This window comes from Ruditapes philippinarum, unplaced genomic scaffold, assembly GCF_026571515.1.
Source record: "Ruditapes philippinarum isolate M1 unplaced genomic scaffold, ASM2657151v2 ctg7159_1_1_1_1, whole genome shotgun sequence".
Taxonomy (NCBI): domain Eukaryota; kingdom Metazoa; phylum Mollusca; class Bivalvia; order Venerida; family Veneridae; genus Ruditapes; species Ruditapes philippinarum.
Window position 1 is genome coordinate 20330 of NW_026860734.1, and position 19858 is coordinate 40187.

Here is a 19858-nt window from a genome sequence, read left to right on the forward strand (position 1 = left end):
ACAAAACCAACACATGACTGAGTGTTACTTACTTTATTATCCAAATGTTGATTAAAACGCATGTTATTCAAATCAGTCATTTCTTTCGATATTTCTCATAAAGATGATATTCACATCAATTTATAATTGGGCATTGAATCGAAATACTCATTTTTCTAATCAATGAAATTTACAGTTTTTCTTTGTTATAATAATACAATGATTTTAGATATTAATTGAATGTGTAGTCTGTCTGATGTTATATTTTTACTGTTGATTCCATTCAGTAGATTGATATACGCCATTATTTATTTAGGCACACACTTTTTCGCACGCTTTTGCTGATTTAAAATTATTTCCGTTCGAACCACACCCTCCCCAATAGAACACTTCGCATTCCTTTGTTTCGAAGTTATAGAAATACCTCTCAATACGTGCTCTACACCGCCCGACAGCTGCCGGAAGTGAGCACACGGCTTTCTTACAAGCTTTATTACAAATCTGTTTACTTTCAAAATTATTTCCATTCGGTTGACAACCTCCCCATATGAACTTTTCGCATTTATCATTTAAAGGATTGTAGTAGTACCTTTTTACTACCGCGTCACAAGGACCAACCTCTTTTGGTAATAGACAGTTTGGTGTTGGATTCACACATGGTTCTGTTCGGCAAGAGCTCTTACACTCTTGAAGAGTTTTGAAGTTGTTGCTATTTCCACCACATCCAGTCCAAATAAATTTCTCGCAGTCGCATGTCTGTTTGTTAAAGAAATACCTATCTATTTTATCATCGCAACTTCCTTCGTCAGCTGGTTGCTTGCAAGACACTGGTGATTCACACTGATGATTTCCACATTGCTGTTCACATTGCGCAAGCGTTTCAAACCGGTTAGCATTTCCTCCACAGCCACTGTACATGAATTTTTCACAACGGCATGTTTTGGTATTGAACCCGTAGCTAGGTATGTACGCAAGACATACTATTGGACCTCCACCATCAGGTTTGATCGGTAAATCGCATATATCAGTCTCTATTTTCTCACAAATTGGATTAGACTGCAAAGGTTTCTCGCAGGAAGCTTGACAATATTCAAGGTCAAAGAAATTGTTCCCATTGGGTCGGCAACCTCCCCAGGAGAACAATTCGCATTTACACGAAGTTAAATTGTAGAAATATCTAGGAATTGCAGCTCTGCATGGGCCTATCTTTAAGGGTTCTCTGCATACTGGAAACATAGGAAATAAGGACAAAATCAACAGTTTGAACATGATTTCTCGGAAATATCTTATTAATAAGTTGGAATGAAAATTTATTTCCAATACCAATTTTTACAAATTGTTTAATTTGTTTGCTGGATGTAAATTTTAATTTGGAACAGAGTTTGTTAAACTGTACATTGTATCGGTACTTTGTGCATTTAACCTCAAAAAAACTTGTATTTTGCAAGGTTTAACTGCGATTTGTTCAAGTATTGAAACAATTTAATTGATGACTATCCCGTACAGATACAAAAATCCACCAATGTCGGGAATTTTATTTTATTTTGTAATGTATGCAGCATACTGGATTCGTGACCAGAATACGTTATGTGTTATAAAAGATGTCTTTTAAGAATTATGAGACCAGTGTTATTTTCACTTTTTCATTATGAGCGCTAACGATAATGCCAACCAGTCCAGGCAGCTTCAATCAAAGAATATCTCAAACTACTGTAAGATACATTAACTTTAAGCATACCGTATTAAATTGTTATTATGAGAATGTCAATAAAAAGACAAAACACGCGTTTAAATAACAAGATTAAAACAAGGAATTTATTGAAATATATCATGCAAAGTAATTTTAAGAGAACGCCTTTATTCTGGAAGCCGTTTCAAGGAACTACATCAAACATCGTGTTAATTTTGATTAAAACGTTGGTCACAGTATGGTGGCTGATTTGTGCCATTCGTGTTTTCGCGCCCGCGACCCCGCCAAGCGAAAAGTCGAAAATTAACAAGTTAAAATGGCGGGGGCGCGCAGCGAAAACACGCTTTTTAGCGAGGGCGTGAGGCGAAGTTTAATAAATAAAACCTCGCCGCGCGGGGGGCGGGGCGAGATTTAAGAAATAAAACGGCGGGAGCGCGGAGCGAAAACACGTTAATTATCGCCCTTGCTTATAAGCGTGTTTTCGCTCGGCGCCCACGCCATTGTAACATATTAATTATCGACTTTCCGCTTGGCGGGGTCGTGGGGCGAAAACACGCTAATTAGGGCGCACGGCGAGGTTTTATTTATTAAACTTCGCCCCGCGACCCCGCTAATTAGCGTGTTTTCGTCCCGTTTAAAATCTCGCTCCGCGGCCCCGCGGGGCGAAGTTTTATTTGTTAAACTTCGCCCCGCGCCCTCGCTAATTAGGGTTTTTTTCGCTGCGCGCCACGATATTTTAACTTGTTAATTTTCGACTTTTCGCTTGTTGGGGTTGCGGGGCGAAAACACGAATGGCACAAATAAGCCACCATATCACAGTGTTCTGTCACATTTAAACCAATTTGCAACACTGTAAGAAAATATGATAACTTTTACTAGTTTACTTTCTAAAAATGACGGTAACTGCGTGACTGTTTCTACAAAGTTATCAAAGTAAAGTAGCATGGGACTCTGTATAATCGACGTTCTTAACGTTTTCTATTTGTCTGCATTGAATTTCATCAATGGTTTTTAATAATCAATATATTGTTTACGTGATGCGAAACATATTCAACTAATCATTACATTTTTTTTTTTTGAATGAGGTCAAAGATTTTTAACTTCAACGTATGCATTAACACACATGATAAAATATTGTGAGTAATAGAGTTGCGTCGATAATACAGAGTTAGAGTACACACTGTACATTGTAACTGCTTTTGTGTATTAAAATATGATATATAAAGAATATTTGTTCGAAAATTCTGTTTATTAATAAATTTCTTACCTGATAAAGGTTTGGGTTCTTTGATACAACATTTCCCTTGTGCATCGGGGAAACTTCCCTTGAACAAGCACTCTGTAGTATCAGGACATGTGTTCCCTGCGATTGATCCACACGTACCATTCTGTCCATTTGGACATATTTCTATTTGAAAAAAAAATCATTTTATAGCGTGCTCAATACGATAAAAGTAACAAGGAAACTAACTACTGTATAGAAGCTATGAAGACACTGAAAGATAGGTGTGGCCTTGTGGTTAAGAGATTTGACTCTAAAATCAGGTTTTATCGGTTCGAGCCCTACTTAGGTGATAGTTTATCATATGAATCAGTACGAGTTAGTTCCAGGAAGCGGACTTGCAAGTGTTTCAAATTAGCCACGAGATCTCAATATAATATAAGCTAAAATATATTTTTTAAACTTATTAACTACAAATAAGCTATAAAAAGACATAAAGTACAAAATCTTGTAGATGAACCCGATTTTCATCTAGTCTCGAAAGTTATATAATATGAAAACAAAATAGGAAATATGAACCAAAATTTGAGACCGAGCCTAAATTTATTCATTTAGTTAGTGACTATTAAGTAGCTAGGCAAAGACGCTAGAGAAACTTGTCAGTAGAGCTTTATCACCTGAAACAGGGCCGCCTGAGCACGTATGACCACATCCATTAGAACAGCATTTTGCGTCTCCAGGACAGGTGTGGTCACCCGAACAAAGTGACACGCATATACCAATCATTCCGTCGACATTAGGGCATTCTCCGGGTTTTTCTTTTCAAAGAAACATTATAATTTTTTATCAAACAGTTTCTCCTTTTGCAATAAAATTATTATAGCCATAACCAAGATTAATATCTCGTAGCACTAAAATGTATAGTTATGCAGAAAAAGTGAAAAGAATGAAATGAAATGAAGAAGTGCATATGGCCATATGTATTTAACATATGCCAATGTTTCAAACAAGAACCGGTTGAACCGGGTGATTCTCCCAAAATAGGTTTTGGACACAGAAAAGTATACCTAGTTTCAGAGTTATGTCCCGGAAAAAGTTCAAAGTGCAAACAATTCCAAACTTAGGCAAGACAGGGTTACAGTTCTTTGCACTACCCATCTATCCATTGTGATATACCAACCTTCAAAGTTTCTTGTTTATATCTCTTATAGTATCAGAGTTATGTCCTGGACAAAATTCAAAATTTAAATATGAAAAAAAGGCAATAACTCCAAAAATTGGCAAGGCAGAGTTATGGTGCACTATACATTTTCCCAATGAGATCTACCTACCTACAAAGTATCTTATTCATTTCTAGTATACTTTTAAAACTATGTCCTGGACAAAGTTCAAAGTGTAAAAATGGACAAAGGGCAATAACTCCAAAACTAGGCAAATCAGAGTTATGGTTTAGTTGCACTGCATTTTTTTCTCAATGAGATCTATCTACCTACAAAGTATCTTATTCATTTCTAATATACTTTTAAAACTATGTCCTGGACAAAGTTCAAAGTGTACAAAATTGGACAAAGGGCAATAACTCCAAAACTAGGCAAATCAGAGTTATGGTTTAGTTGCACTGCATTTTTTTCTCAATGAGATCTATCTACCTACAAAGTTTTATGTTGACATCTCTTATAGTTTCAGAGTTATGTCCCGGAAATAGTTCGAAGTTTTAAAATGAACAAAGGGCAATAACTCCAAAATCAGGCACGTTTCGGGGAGCATAAAAAGGTGTCACGAGAAGTTTAAATGGAGAAGATAAGCACCTACAGAAAAAGTTAGCGTTTTTTTTATAAAAAGAAAAAAAAAGAAAGGAAAAAGAAAAACGACATCTAGACAGACTTGAACTTAACAAACAAGTTGTCACTTTGTATTAATTTGTATTACTTACCATATTCTTATCTTAGTTATACGAAATTCAATCTGAAAGAAGACTCTAAATTCACTTATTTCTTGTTCGTCCTATAAGTTCTTATAAGACGCTTCTTAATAGACCATGTAAAACAAAGAGTCTTTCAATTATACCAACATAAGGTTGTAAAATAGCATTACCTGGCTTACAAACAGAGCAACATTCTCCATCTGGTATGTAAGAACCATGCTGACATCGAATAGGGGGACAATCAACTTGTCGGCAATCTTGACAAAGAAATAATATTATTATAAAAGTTATTATAAGAGTAAGGCAAAAGATCTTTAGACAGAAAAATATATGATTTTAAGCTCGAAATTTTTCCGATGACAAAATAAAATAGAAGTATTGTTACAGTCATGGTGGCGTTATCATTAGCCTTTAACCTTGATCATATTTTTTAAGTTCTTTGTTATTGTCTTCATAGTTTGCCATAACAACACTTGGCAACAACAACAACAACCCAGACTGAACTTGACCTTAATTAAAAAATACCTCGGCTTTTAAGGTCAAATGTCTAAATTGTGTTTTGATGTTTGCTGATTTTTGCTATTTGTGGTTATAACATGTAATTCCTGAATGGATTGTCCCAAAGCTTTAACACAACAATCATTAAGGAAAAGCCTCAAAGTTTACTTGATATTTTTTGCCTTTACTCATTAATGCTATTGACCATAAAAGTCAAATTATTGAAATGTTCTCCTTTCTTACTGTATCTCTCTATAACTTTGTTATTAACGGATTGTCTTCATATTTAGATACAACATTCTTTTCGATAAGTCCTTCATGTTATTATTATTCAACTCAAATTGAGCTTGGTTGAGCTTTGACCTTTAAGGATAAATTATTGAATTATCCTCTGATCTTTTTATAATTGACATACTATGATTATAATAATTATTATTTATTGGATTATCTTCATACTTTAACAGACAAGACCTGCTAAAAGGCTTATATGACATTGACCTTGAACTTTAAATGACCTTGACCGTCAGGTTAAATTATTGAATTTGTTTAAGTACGGAATTGATTTTTGCTTGGATAAAGCAAGACTTGCTTCAAAACAAATATACTGAACAATTCAGATGTGACACTCATCTGTAAATGATATTTACCTTCATGGTCAAATTAATGAAATTCTTTTTTCCTTAGTTCTGGCTATAACTTTGTAATTTATAAATGGATTAACTTCAAAAGGCACAACATCTTTAGATTAGGATATAATGTGTATCAAACTCAAATTGACATTGACTCATGTATGAAGGCAAAATTACTGAATTTTCACTGATTATTGCTATAACTGGCTGTGACTTGGTAATTAATGAATAGATAATCTTCATACTTGGACAAAAATTACTTTTTGGACAACACCTTCTTAAAGATTGAACAGACATTTACCTTTATCTTTACTTATCCCTGACAGTCAAGGTTAAATTATTGAATTTTGGTTAAGTTGTCATAAATTTCTTATTCATGTATAGATCTGATTCATACGTGGACAAAACAGCACTTGTGACCAAACGGACATGTTGAACAATTTAGATACCTTGACCGTCAAGGTCAGATGATTGATTTTTTTAATATTGTCATTTAATAATTGAAATGATTCATTCTTAGACAAAACAACAAGTGTGACTAAAGGGACATATAATAGTAATTTTGTTGCTGTTTTAAAGATTTGTTCTGTTTATTTGTTTGCTTTTAGAAGAAAGAGCGTTGCCCCATCAAAGCAGTGACTTTTATTATATTATACCATAATACATTTTATTTTGATAAATAATTTATATGGTATAAAGAAGCATTTAAGATCCAATAACCTGTACCACAGTATAGCCAATTGTACTTCATGTAGTAATTTAAGAATTTTAATTACATATATTACCAGTGCCTGGATCCTGACATGTATGACCACACCCGTTAGAGCAACACTTCTGGTCACCAGTACAATCATGGTCATCCGAACATAATTCCACGCATGCGCCGAAACCTTCGGGTTTTTGACATACACCTGGCTTCTCTTAAAGATAATATATTACTACATAAGACAAAAAGCTACACAAAACATGTATTCGTGTGTACGACATGTAGGTGATTATAATTATAATATTCTACTGGTTCGATTCATTTCCTTACGTACTTTTATGGGAAGTTTACAAGTATTTCAGACTGAACTTGTAATAATTGTTTCATTTCATTTTGAATGCCTTCATCACTTTTTTTTATAAAAAGAAAAATGTTTTCTTTTCAGACATGAACTTATGAAATAACTTGTCACTTTGTATAAATTTGTATTACTTATCATATTCTTAGCTTAGTCATACGAGATTCAATCTGAATGTAGACTCTAAATTAATTTATTTCTTGTTTGTCTTACCTGGCTTACAAACATAGCAACATTTTCCATCTGGTATGTAAGCACCATGTCGACATCGAATAGGGGGACACTTAACTTGTCTGCAATCTTTAAAAAGAAATTATATTATCATAAGAGTTATTATAAAAGATTGGTTGAAGATCATTAGAGAAAAAATATATGATTTTAAGATCAATTTTTTTTTTCGAAAAAAAGGAAATATAAATAGAGGTATTGTTGCCGACATGGCGGCGTTGCGATTAGCCTTTACCCTTGAACATATTTTTTAAGTTAATGGTGTATTGTCTTTATAGTTGGCCATAACAACCCTTGTCAACAACAGTAATCCAAACTAAAATTGACCTTTATTTTAAAATGACCTTATCCTTATCAAAGTCAAAATGTCTAAATTTTGTTTGATGTTTGCTGATTTTAGCTATTAGCGGCTATCAAATGTTATTACTGAATGAATTGTCTTCAAACTTTTACACAACAATCATTTAGGATAAACCTTAAGTTTACTAGACAGATTTTGACCTTCACTCATAAATGAAATTGACCTTGAAAGTTAGATTATTAAAATTTTCTTCCTTTTTATGTTGTAAATGGCTATAACTTTGTTATAAAAGTAAAGATTGTCTTCATATTTAGATACGACATTCTTTGGGATAAGACCTTCATGGATATTCAACTCAAATTGACCTTGGCTCAGATATGATGATGGTTCATGAAGGTTAAATTATTTAATTTTTTAACTGATTTTTTTTCTCTAAAACTTGGTTATTATATTAGAAATAATTAACAATATTAATTAGATTACCTTGAATTATTGAATTATGGCCTTCATGGTCAAATTTATGATTTTTCCCCTTATTTCTGGCTTTAAAATTTAGGCACAACATCTTTAGGGTAAGAATTGAATGTAGATAAAATTCAACTCATGTATGAGCCTGACCATGAAGTTTAAATTTCTGAATTTTTTGCTATAATTGGCTGTAACGTTGCCCGATTTTAAGACATAGACCTTTCGCAGCAATATTACTTTAACACATAAAAAGTTTCCTTTAAGACATTTCAAATCATGGTTTATAATGTTGTGAAAATATTACAGAAAAACTGAAGGTTGTAATAGTTATTAATGCGACAGTAAATTTTTAATATAAGTAAAATAATACCTCTACAGACTGGACAACATGATCCAGCAGGGGTATAAAAACCATTTACGCAAGAAGGAAAAGCACATCGTACCCGGGAACAATCTGATGAAAGAAATATACTAAACAATTTCGATTAAATGAAATAGTACAGCATACCGACATTACTAAGATTTTGAGGGGAAAGGGTAACGGATCATATGTGACCCTGAAATAAATTTTTGATATTATTAAATTGGAGCGCATAACAAAATAAATTGGTAAGTATACGAGAACACTCTTTATATGAAACACCGAAATATGAATTTTGTAATAAGATACGATTTCTTCTTGTATGGGTAATTATATATTGATAAAACTACAGAAAGGGGAAGCCACCTTTAGTGAATTAAACTGTAAGCTTGACAGTTTGATTTTTTAATGAACATACAGCTATAATAACTAAAACAAAACATAGACACACCTGGCTTACAATCAGGGCAACATTCTCCCTCTGGTATGAACGAACCATGCGGACACTCAATAGGCTGACAATCAACCAATGTGCAATCTGAAATCGGAGGCATGATTTATTTACTTGTTATCAGAAAAAGTCGTTACATTTATTCAAGTAATAATGTTTTATGATAAACTATATAGCTATATAAAGGAACAGAAGACTTAAAAAGAAACAAAAGCAACAGAAGCCGAGAAGAGAAAGGTTGTGTTTTCATTGACCTTTTTTTCTAAGCAGGAAAGAGTTGTTTTAAAGTATGTTGGAACAAACTGGCAAGCAAAGTACGAGGTACACGCTTGCAAATTTATGAATATTCATGTGCAACAACATTTGGTGCAAATAAAAAGTTTCAGTTAAAAGGAAACACGCACCAAAAACAATAGTTACATTTTACATATTCATTTACTTGTCAATTTCATACATTTGTCACAAATCAACAAAGTCATTCGGTGTCAGAGAAGCTTGAATTAAACATTTAGAAAATATCACTTACGCTCATTCCAATTTGCTTTTGCATTAAAATAATTTTAGCCTTAATCATGTACAAGTTCAACAGATTAATTTTCATTACCATAAAAATGATATATTTTGGAAATTTTAGTGAAATTTGTTTATACCTGGTTTACATGTAGGACAACACCTCCCTTCCGGTATGTATGAACCAAATGGGCACTTTATAGGTGGACATAAAGCTCTTGTACAATCTGAATAAATTAATGATTGCGAAAAATATATCAAAATATTTGATATTATCATTCTTCAGTAAAGTTTTATGTTTAAAGTAGTAAGCAATACAGTATTCAAAAATTGCTAAAATTTTTTGCTTTTAGGAAAAAGAGCGTTGCCCCAGCGGGCAGTAACTTTTGTTATACAAGATTCAGTTTATACCTTAATACATTTTATTTTGATAAATAATTTATATGGTATATAAGATTAAACAACCAATACCGCAGTATAGCCAATTGTACTTTATGTAGTAATTTAAGAATTTTAATTACATATATTACCAGTGCCTGGATCCTGACATGTATGACCACACCCGTTGGAGCAACATTTCTGGTCACCAGTACAATCATGGTCACCCGAACATAATTCCACGCATGCGCCGAAACCTTCGGGTTTTTGACATACACCTGGCTTCTCTAAAATATGATATATTACTAGAATATACACTTCAAAAGCTACACTTAACATATATTCGTGTGTACGACATGTCGATGATTATAATTATAATGTTCTGTCTGCATTTTGTCTCTGGTTCGATTCATTATCTAATGTACTTGTTAAGGGGAGGTGACAAGTGTTTATTGACTAAACTTGTATTAGAGCTAATTATTTCAATTCATTTTGAATGACTGGAACATGTTTTTTATAAAACGAAAAGCGTCTCCTTTTAAGACATGAACTTACCAAATTACTTGTCACTTTGTAATAATTTGTATTTCTTATCAAATTCTTATCTTAGTCATACGAGATTCAAACTCAATATTCACTTATTTCTTGTCTTTTTTACCTGGCTTGCAAACAGAGCAACATTCTCCGTCTGGTATGTAAGAACCATGCTGACATCGAATAGGGGGACACTTGACTTGTCTGCAATCTTGACAAAAAGCGTTATTATAAGAGTTTATGAGAAAATTTTTAGACAGAAAAATATATGTTTTGAAGCTCGATTGTTTTTCCGGAAAAAAATAAATAGATAAAATAAATAGATGTATTGCTGCAGTCATGGCGGCGTTGCCATTAGCCTTTAACCTTTATCAAATTTTTTAAGTTATGTTTATGTGTGCTTTGGTCTTCATAGTTTGCAATAACAACACTTTGCAACAACAATAACCCAGACTAAACTTGACCATAATTAAAAATGGCATTATCCTTCAAGGTCAAATGTTTCTATTTTGTTTGATGTTTGCTGATTTTTCGCTATTAGTTGCTATCAAAATTAACGTTATTACTGAATGGATTGTCTTCAATTTTTTATCACAAAAAATCATTTAGGATAAACCTTAAGTTTACTAGACAGACAGATGTGGACCATCGCTCATAAATGTCATTGACCTTAAAAGTAAGATTATTGAAATTGTTTTCTTTGTTATGTTGTTAAAAGCTATAACTTTGTTATTTAAGAATGGATTGTCTTCATTTTAGATACGACATTCATTTGGATAATACCTTTATGGACATTCAACTCAAATTGAGTTTGGCTTACTTATGATTATGGTTCATGAAGGTTAACTTATTGAATTTTCACTTATTTTTTCTATAAATGACTTACTTGGTTACTAATATTAATTAGCTTACCTTGAAGATCATTCTTAGACAAAACAACTTTTCAGACAAGACCTTCTAAAAGATGGCCTAACCTTGACCTTTCAATAACCCTGACCGTAAGGTCGAATTATTAAATTTTGGTTAAATTGTCATAATGCAATTATTTATGTATGGTGTTGATTTATGCTTGGACAAAGCAAGACTTGCTTCCAAAAAACAAATACTTAAAAAATAGATGTAACATTCATCTGTAAAAGACATTGACTTTCATAGTCAAATTAATGAAATTCTTTTTTCTCTTATTTCTGGCTATAAATTTCATATTCTTAATTGGATTAACTTTAAATTGAGGCACATCATCTTTAGGTAAGAATCTAAATGTAAATTAAACTAAACTTATGTATGAGCCAGACCTTGAAGGTTAAATTACTGAATTTTCACTGATTATTGCTATAATTGGTTGTAACGTTGCCCGACTTTAAGACAAAGACCTTCCGCAGCAATATTAATTTATTTAATAAAAGTTTCTTTTAAGACATTTCAAATCATGGTTTATAATAATTATGGTGAAAATATAATAGAAAACTAAAGATTGTAATTATAAATAATGCTTCTGTAAATTAATAATTTAAGAAAAATAATAATACCTCTACAGACAGGACAACATGATCCAACAGGGGTATAAAAACCAAATTCGCACGAAGGATAAACACAGAGCATACGGGAACAATCTAATGAAAGAAATATACGAAAACAGTTTCGATTAAATGAAATAGTATAGCATTCCGGCAACGAATGACATGAGACACTGCAATAAACTCTTGATATTAAAGTATAATCATCAATAATACTAGGAAACATTCGCTTACTAAATTGGAATGCATAACAATATAAATTGGTAAAGTATACGAGAACACTCTTGATATGGAACACCGAAAGATGAATCTGTAAAAAGATACGTTTACTCCTGGTATGGGGAAACATATGATAAAATTACAGAATGGAGACACCACCTTTAGGGAATTAAACGGTAAGCTTTACTGTTTTGATTCTTTTAATGAAAATAGAGCTATAATTACTGAAACAAAACATAGAAATCAGGGCAACATTTTCCCTCTGGTATGAAAGAACTATGCGGACACACAACAGGTTGACAATCAACCCAAAGTGGGAACCTGAAAAAGAAGGGGAAAAAATATTACCCAAAATGGCCCAACAAAAGGGCCCCAGGGACAAAGGGTTACAAATTTAGAATATTTTATGTGCAACAACATTTTACGCAAAAAAACAGTTACAACTTTAAAGGGGAAAAACGCCCCCAAAGACCCAAAAGTAACTTTTGACAATTCATTTGCCCTTTCAACCACACTTTTCACAAAGTCGGAAAAGTATTCGGTGTCAGAAAAGTTTGAATTAAACATTTAAAAAACATCACTTACGCTTATTCCAATTTGCTTTTGCATTAAAATAATTTTGACCATCAGAAAAGCCTTAATCATGAACAAATTCAACACATTAATTTCAATTACAATAAAAATGATATATTTTTGAAATTTTACTGAAATTTGTCAATACCTGGTTTGCATGTAGGACAACACCTCCCTTCCGGTATGTATGAACCAAATGGGCACTTTATAGGTGGACATAAAGCTCTTGTACAATCTGAATAAATAAATGATTGCGAAAAATATTTCAAAATATTTGATATTATCATTCATAAATATTTTAGATTAAAGTAGTAAGCAATACAGTATTGAAACATTGCTTATATGTTTAATAAGCCGAAATACGTACAATAGTTTTAAAGAAAAAGTGGGGGTAGCAATGACTACAACAGTAAAGAAGATGAAAATTGCAAACACGGCTTGATTGAGTCTGTTCATGAGAGATGAAAAATGTGAAATATAACTCCACCCCGTAGCACCGGTTAAGGTTGTTGTCAATTCTCGAAACTAAAAAAAATAGAATCTCAATTTCAAGAACAAATAGTACTGTGTATAAATTGACCAACTTCTTCAATTAGAGTAAACGCGATAAGCTTTTATTTCAAATCATCTATAAAGATAATAAAAAGATACTATATATACCTGTTTCACACACAGGGCAGCATTCACCGGGTGGTACATAAGACACTAAACAATCGGGATTTAAACACGATACTGCTGAACAATCTACAGGTATATCATGAATATTATAATATCAAAAGGAACCATAGCTTGTATCATGATACATGTATATTCTACGTGGTGTTAGTTTTAATGTTTAACACACCAATGTTGAACACGCCAGATATGCGTGTTAGTTTTATGGCAGCGTACTTGTTTAATATTAATTGGACATGACAGTTGGATACATAATTTTTTACAAAAATACTTTTTGACACGAGCCCTTGAAAACATGCTCTGCATCGCTATTTTGTACTATATGGAATCTTTTTTTTATCGAAACATGTACTTCAAACTTTTGTATTTAGAAAATTCAGTTTAGAAAAATTAAGAAAAATTGACTTTATCAAGAAACCGAACTAACCTGGAACTGGTTGTTGGCATGTAAGCCCACAACCGTTGGAACAGCATATATGAGCACCTACACAGTCCTTGTCATTTTTACATGGCGCAAATCTAATGAGTTGACATATGTTTTCAGGAACATTTTCCAATGGCGGACATCGTACCGGATTTTCTGAAAGATTCACATTGTTTTAAGTGTGTAGTTTTTTTTCACTAAGATTATAAATTATATGAGATTTAGAATACCTGTATATCATTGGATAAGATAAAGGTTTGGAAATCCCAACGTTAGGGTGAGCGGTTTTGTCAGTGACGAGCCATTGAGAGTTTCCAACAGACACGACGTTTTGGAATTCACATCCTCTTTCCATTTCAATCATGTTTGACTTTCTTTGACACAAAAGAAACTCGAATTTACAGTGAAGCTACTTTTAATGGGCAATTAAATAACTTGCTGTTCATCGTTACAATTAGGCCCATTTGCCATGTAAAAATTAAAGTCAATATATAAGTTTTTTTTATAAGATATCAACCTGCATACAGTTAAGGTCGACCCTTAGCCGTAGCCAGACCCACAGACATTCCTAAAATTGAATCTATGGTAAGTTCAATATATCACGTAAACACATTAATAAGCATGGTGTTAAATTTTGTAAACCATTTATAATATTACAGAACATAAGGTTTTTTGTTGGTTTTTTTTTTTTTTTGTTGTTGTTGTTGTTTTTTTTTGTTGTTTTTTTTTTTTTTTTTTTGTCAAATAACATCATGCTACAGTGAATTAGTAAAAAGATATAATACACAAATACAATAAAAGAGGGAAATTATTCCTCTGCAAACTGGACAACATGATCCAACTGGAGTATAAACACCATTTAGGCACGGAGGAAACGGAGGTAACGGAGCACATAGGACCAGGGAGCAATCTGGTGAAAGAAATATATGTGAACAGTTTTGAATAACTGAAATATTACAGCATCCCACATAAAAAGGATGTTGCGCCAAATTTAAGTAATATGTCACGCGAAAAAAAGGATAAACATGAAAAACATCATTTTGTGTCATTGTTTTCCTCAATAGAGAAGGTTTAGGTACAGATGTGATGAGTAAAAATAATACACAACGGAAACCACTTTCCTTTGGATGTAAAAGAGCCGTGATGATATTCTTATTAAAAACATACATTATATGAACAATAAATAAACGAAATGATAGATACTATTTAAACATTGATCGAAATAGAATCTTTTTAGATGCGTTTAATGTTTTATCTTTAAAATGTACTTTTGTAGAAATTGGAAATTGTTTTTATGAATATACCGCCTAAGATGCTTTAACTATTAATAGCTTTTTCAGACATTTCTGTAGATAATTTTGTGTTTGCTATTATTTAGAAGATTTTTAAAATGTTAGCATGATGATTTTTCAAATTTTATCTTTAAGATTTCTTTTAGATGTACATCTTAATTCTGATCAAATGTATGATGTTGTCCTTACCATGTCTCTTAGAAGTAAATTGCTGTTCTGGTTTTGATTTTGTTTATGCAAAATCTCAAGATGAACTTTTATTGCTTTGACATCTTCAAACATTAATGAAAATTGATAACCGAAGACGTCAAAGTGTAACAAACTTAATTTTCAAATGAGTATAAAAACAAACTAATCAAGTAAAATTATACAAAGTACGTATGTACGCAAATAATTATGCTAATTCTGTTCTTGTTAAAAGACAACGCAATACGTCATGTAAATGAGATGAAAGCTTCCCCACACACAGTAAAATGATCACTACAAAAAGTTGCCAAATTAGCATAAAATATACGAGAAAACGTTCTGTATTTTTTTTAATAAACTAAAGATACATATGATTTAAGAGATGATTTTGCTGATTTGTAATTTGGACTTTATGTCTAGAAAAATATTTGAAATGATGTGCTATTCTGATTGCTTGTATGGCATGAGAATACAAATCTCTTCAAACCATCAGAATGGCACATTCATGTAATATCCTCTATGTATTGGCCATTATGGGGTTTCACAATAGTATAATACCATTACAAACGGTAAAAAATGTAGTACACGTTTTTATCTTTGCTTCATTTACAGTTCAAAGACTGTTCTCGATTGTCGCTATTTATAAAACTGTTAAGCACATGATTCAAATAGAGCACCACTATCCTAGTGGTGTGTGACAACCAGTCAGACAGTTTAAACCAGGACACTACTTGTAACGCATACTATGATCTTAAATTTACATTTTAATATATTTATCATGATACATTATTAAATTAATGAATGATTAGCCTGCTGAATTAATTTGAATAGGCTTAATAAGATTTGGTTATTAATATATTGAAATAACTTGTTTGTTTTTTTTAAACGTTTCAACTATAAATGTCATTTATCATTTTTATGCACTGTATCGACAAAGTCAGTCATGTGACCTCTACTAAGGAAGCATCTCGCTGCTTATATAGTGTTTGTTAATGTTTCAAATACATATTAATTTTATCTTCAAAACATACAAAAGTATGATGTTTCATTGATAAATAAATGTTACAATTTCAATTTCAGCATGCTTTTATTTTTTAAGATATTTTTATATCAGTGGATGCCTCTAAATGATGACATAAAATATTGTGATTAAACCTGTTTTGTACAAGTTATTATGTCTTGTCTATCGTGTCATCTTTTTTAATAATTAAAGATGCAACAAATGCTTTCTAGTCAATGTTATTTTGATGTTTTACAAGCAAACGCTTATGGTATTTTAAAAAGTTTCTAAATCATTTTTGCTCAATGGACGTTATATAAAGGGTCATTTAACTTGAATACCATGCTAGCTATCACATTGGTTCCTCAAGTACCCACCTATTGGCAGTAACCAGACAAGCCCGGTCACCTGCATCTTCAGGACGGATATTCTGACCCGAACCGCAACATATGACAGATATTATTATTATTCTAATTCGATGAAAAATAATTAAGAGATGTATGACAATGATATCAAAAATACCCGTGCCGTGTAAAGACACGCTAATTATTACACTACATGCGCGTCATTTGAAAAAAAATATTCCTTTTCACTTTAAACACTCTACATTTTAGATATGTGATAAATAGAATATTATATTCGTGTAATTTCAATACTGAATTTATTGAACTTGATGTATAAATTGATTTCATGCTCGCCAGAGGCTCGCATAATACATGTATATCTTTATTCAACCCCATTCAAAATATTCAGTATTGAATTTACACTCATTCAATATCCTCTGGTTATACATAGTAACCGATAATTAAATTTGTTTGACATGTTGACCAAAGGCTAGCAAAGTGATGTAAATCCGTTTCCGTGCTATCAATGATCAAGTGTGTATATAATATAAACATAATTTTGAAATTATTTTTTTTTTAAAAAAACTATAATTTTGTAAGCTGTTATTCCTTGATTTCCAGATCTTGGTCAATTTCAATAGCGTTAACATGAGCCAGAAAGGAACACAACTTGGAAAGGAAATAAGAAATGTTGATTATAAAAAACAAACATTACTATTGAACTAACCTTTAAGGTATTGATGTATACAAGTAATAGTGAAAAATAAAAGAAATGTTAGGATTAAGGATGACAAACATATCATCAAAAATACTCACACTTCTTTATGCGTTTCGACTTTTTTGTATTTTCAGCAAGCCAGTTACTACATTTATGATGATCATTTCATAACTAAAGAATGATGACAAAATAAGAATATTAATAATCATATAAATACACGCAAAATGAAAACATATATAACAGGTAAAAATGAATGAGTTTAAGGTCAAATTAGGTTTATTTTAAAAACGGTATAAATAATATTTGCGTTCGTACCAACATTATCCACTGGCGTTAGTAAGTCTTGACCATGTACATTCCCAAGTAAATCTAACACAATAAAACACGTAACTACTAAAAAATTTAATACATTTCTGACAAACATAACTAATATCGTCCAAGTTAAAACTCATCAATATGGCAATCAGCGCAGTGTATTTATCTTATATATGTGACCTATCGGCGGATCTAAGCCATCAACTAGAAATTGCTGCATGTTATATTAATGAGATAATATGTTTAACATAAAACCTATTATATTACATCATTCTATATTTTATTTGTTATGTTGAATAATATTCTGTCATTCAGTCTATACATCTCTTTTCATCTGATTATATTGTCAATTTTGCTGGTCTTACGTTTACTGTATTTTCAGGCTATTGTAATTCACCAAAACTAAATATGTATCATATATCTTGAACATGTGATTATTTGAATTGTAGAATATACACTTTTTACGCGGGATATACGAACTTGTATGATATATCGATGGATGTTTCATTAAATTTATTCTGTGTCATTTGAAATATAACAAGCATTGATTTTGTTTGTTATTTTAAAAAAAAGTAAATGAAATAAAAAATAGATTATATTCATTATATAATTTATGGAACTATTTTGCTGATATTTTATTAAAAGAAAATGATTACCAATAAGAAGTTACTTTATTACAATAGTATAATGACAACAATAATTAATTATTACACAAATAAGGCAAAAATGAAAGATTAGCTTATGAAAGACTTTGTTAACCCATGTTTGTAAATGATAAAAAATAACCGAATTATTCATAGACTCTTCTTTAAATTTTCTAGTTCTCTCATTCGCAATGTTTTGTCAATCTGATTAAAATCAACGCTGACCGTGACCAAATACGAAATCACTTCTGGTGACCTTTCACACAGCCAATCATCGGCGAGCTTTCATAACTTTGAAAGCGATGTGGTCCAATACGGAGTAGGTAATTTTCATTATTTCGAGAACAAACATGGTGCTGTCCATATATGTTGTTAAAATTAAACATTATCAGAGTTTTTCAAAACATTTACGTCCTGCTTCAGATGCTCGTGTTGCTGATAAGATTCTTAAATAAATATTGCAGCGATTAATTGCTGATCTGTGTTATAAGATGCTAAACATTAGTTCAACAAGCGTTTGAATGATTTTGTTTAAATAATCTATGTTGGCTACACAGTAGAAATACTTAAGTTCCGAACATGTATATCTTTTATTTATTAAATATTATTATTATTAATTTAAAGGAATATAATTCATGTAGTAAAAAAAAATTCGAAAGAAATTGTCAACATAGTTGCGTCATTGAATAAAAAAGCATGTAAGTAATGGATACAGTATGATAATTTTTATCAAAGCTAGGATAAACAAAGAATTGTCCGAGGCGAAGCCGCGGTTCCGCGGATCAATTGCTGTTCGTCCTAGTGAACTGACTTTTTCACGTCTCTAAGAAGACACTTTTGTAGAAAATACGAGTAATTTTATTTAACTTATACGACGATTAAATACGTAAAGAACACATTAATAAATAAACACATTAAAGAATAAAAATTGTTATTTAAAAGAAATATATGGTCTTGCTGAAAATATAAGACTTTAAAAATTATTATTATCGCTTTTATTCAGTCTAAGGTGCAGGCAAATTGAACGATTGGACTCGGTGACTCGTCGCTGATGTCTGCACAGCGGATTTACAGACGAGTTCATCATAGAAGTAGAAGTAGAAGGACTTTAACAAATCAATTGCTGACATTCGGCAGGACATGCAGCAACTAGGACATTGCATCTGCTGGCTGAAATCAGAGGACATTGAATTTTTACCGAATTTTCTTCTGGTAGGACATTTGGCAATACTTTCAGCAGTACATTGAAATGTTACCGAATTCCCTGCTGACAAGACATTCGGCAGGTAATCTAGTAGGACATTGAAACGTTTTTTTTTTGCGTTTGTTTCTTATTTGATTGGATTAAATAATCTGATTTAACTAGAAACTACTAAAATAACGATGTTTTATATTTTAATGTCACGTATTTATGTAATAAGACGCTCAATAACATGATCCTCAAATATGAAATTGGCATTGATCCATCGAAGCTCCGCAAAATTTCCCTGCTTGTCCCTTTCCGTCAAACTTCGAAAATAAAACACTGCCATAGCTGGTATTCGGACAAGTTCCTCACTTTAAAAAACAGTCGCTACAACTCAGCTTTACTTAGTACAAAGAGTTGTGGAAATCGCCAAAAGTGGTCCGAATGTTTGTAAATTTTCCGTTACTAACGATCATTCGGTGATGTTTTGATTTATGGGTAGACATTACACGCAGCGTTGTTACGTCA

The 19858-nt window shown here is 31.8% G+C and overlaps 1 protein-coding gene across 1 annotated transcript; it reads right to left on the minus strand.

The window, feature by feature from the left end:
* LOC132713201 (uncharacterized protein DDB_G0274171-like) lies at positions 1–14553 on the minus strand. The gene is made up of 16 exons (XM_060695688.1): positions 14460–14553; positions 13649–13801; positions 13207–13290; positions 12695–12781; positions 11767–11850; positions 10362–10448; positions 9856–9990; positions 9466–9552; positions 8816–8902; positions 8374–8457; positions 7220–7306; positions 6728–6862; positions 4986–5072; positions 3569–3709; positions 2937–3077; positions 1–1205 (listed from the first exon to the last, which is right to left on the minus strand). Exons 5-16 carry the CDS (start codon positions 11837–11839, stop codon positions 292–294), a joined length of 2058 nt encoding a protein of 685 aa, XP_060551671.1. The 5' UTR covers positions 11840–11850; positions 12695–12781; positions 13207–13290; positions 13649–13801; positions 14460–14553; the 3' UTR covers positions 1–291.
* Between the last annotated feature and the right edge of the window lie 5305 nt (positions 14554–19858).

Bases quoted from the DNA above. Each gene is read 5' to 3' on its own strand.
- LOC132713201 (XM_060695688.1), bottom strand. From the start codon at position 11,839: ATGCTCTGTGTTTATCCTTCGTGCGAATTTGGTTTTTATACCCCTGTT. The intron at 9,553-9,855 runs GTAATATATGTA...TAATTTATTCAG, and splicing joins ATGTCAGGATCCAGGCACTG to ATTGTACAAGAGCTTTATGT. The intron at 7,307-8,373 runs GTATTATTTTAC...TTCTTTTTAAAG, and splicing joins ATGTTGTCCAGTCTGTAGAG to ATTGCAGACAAGTTAAGTGT.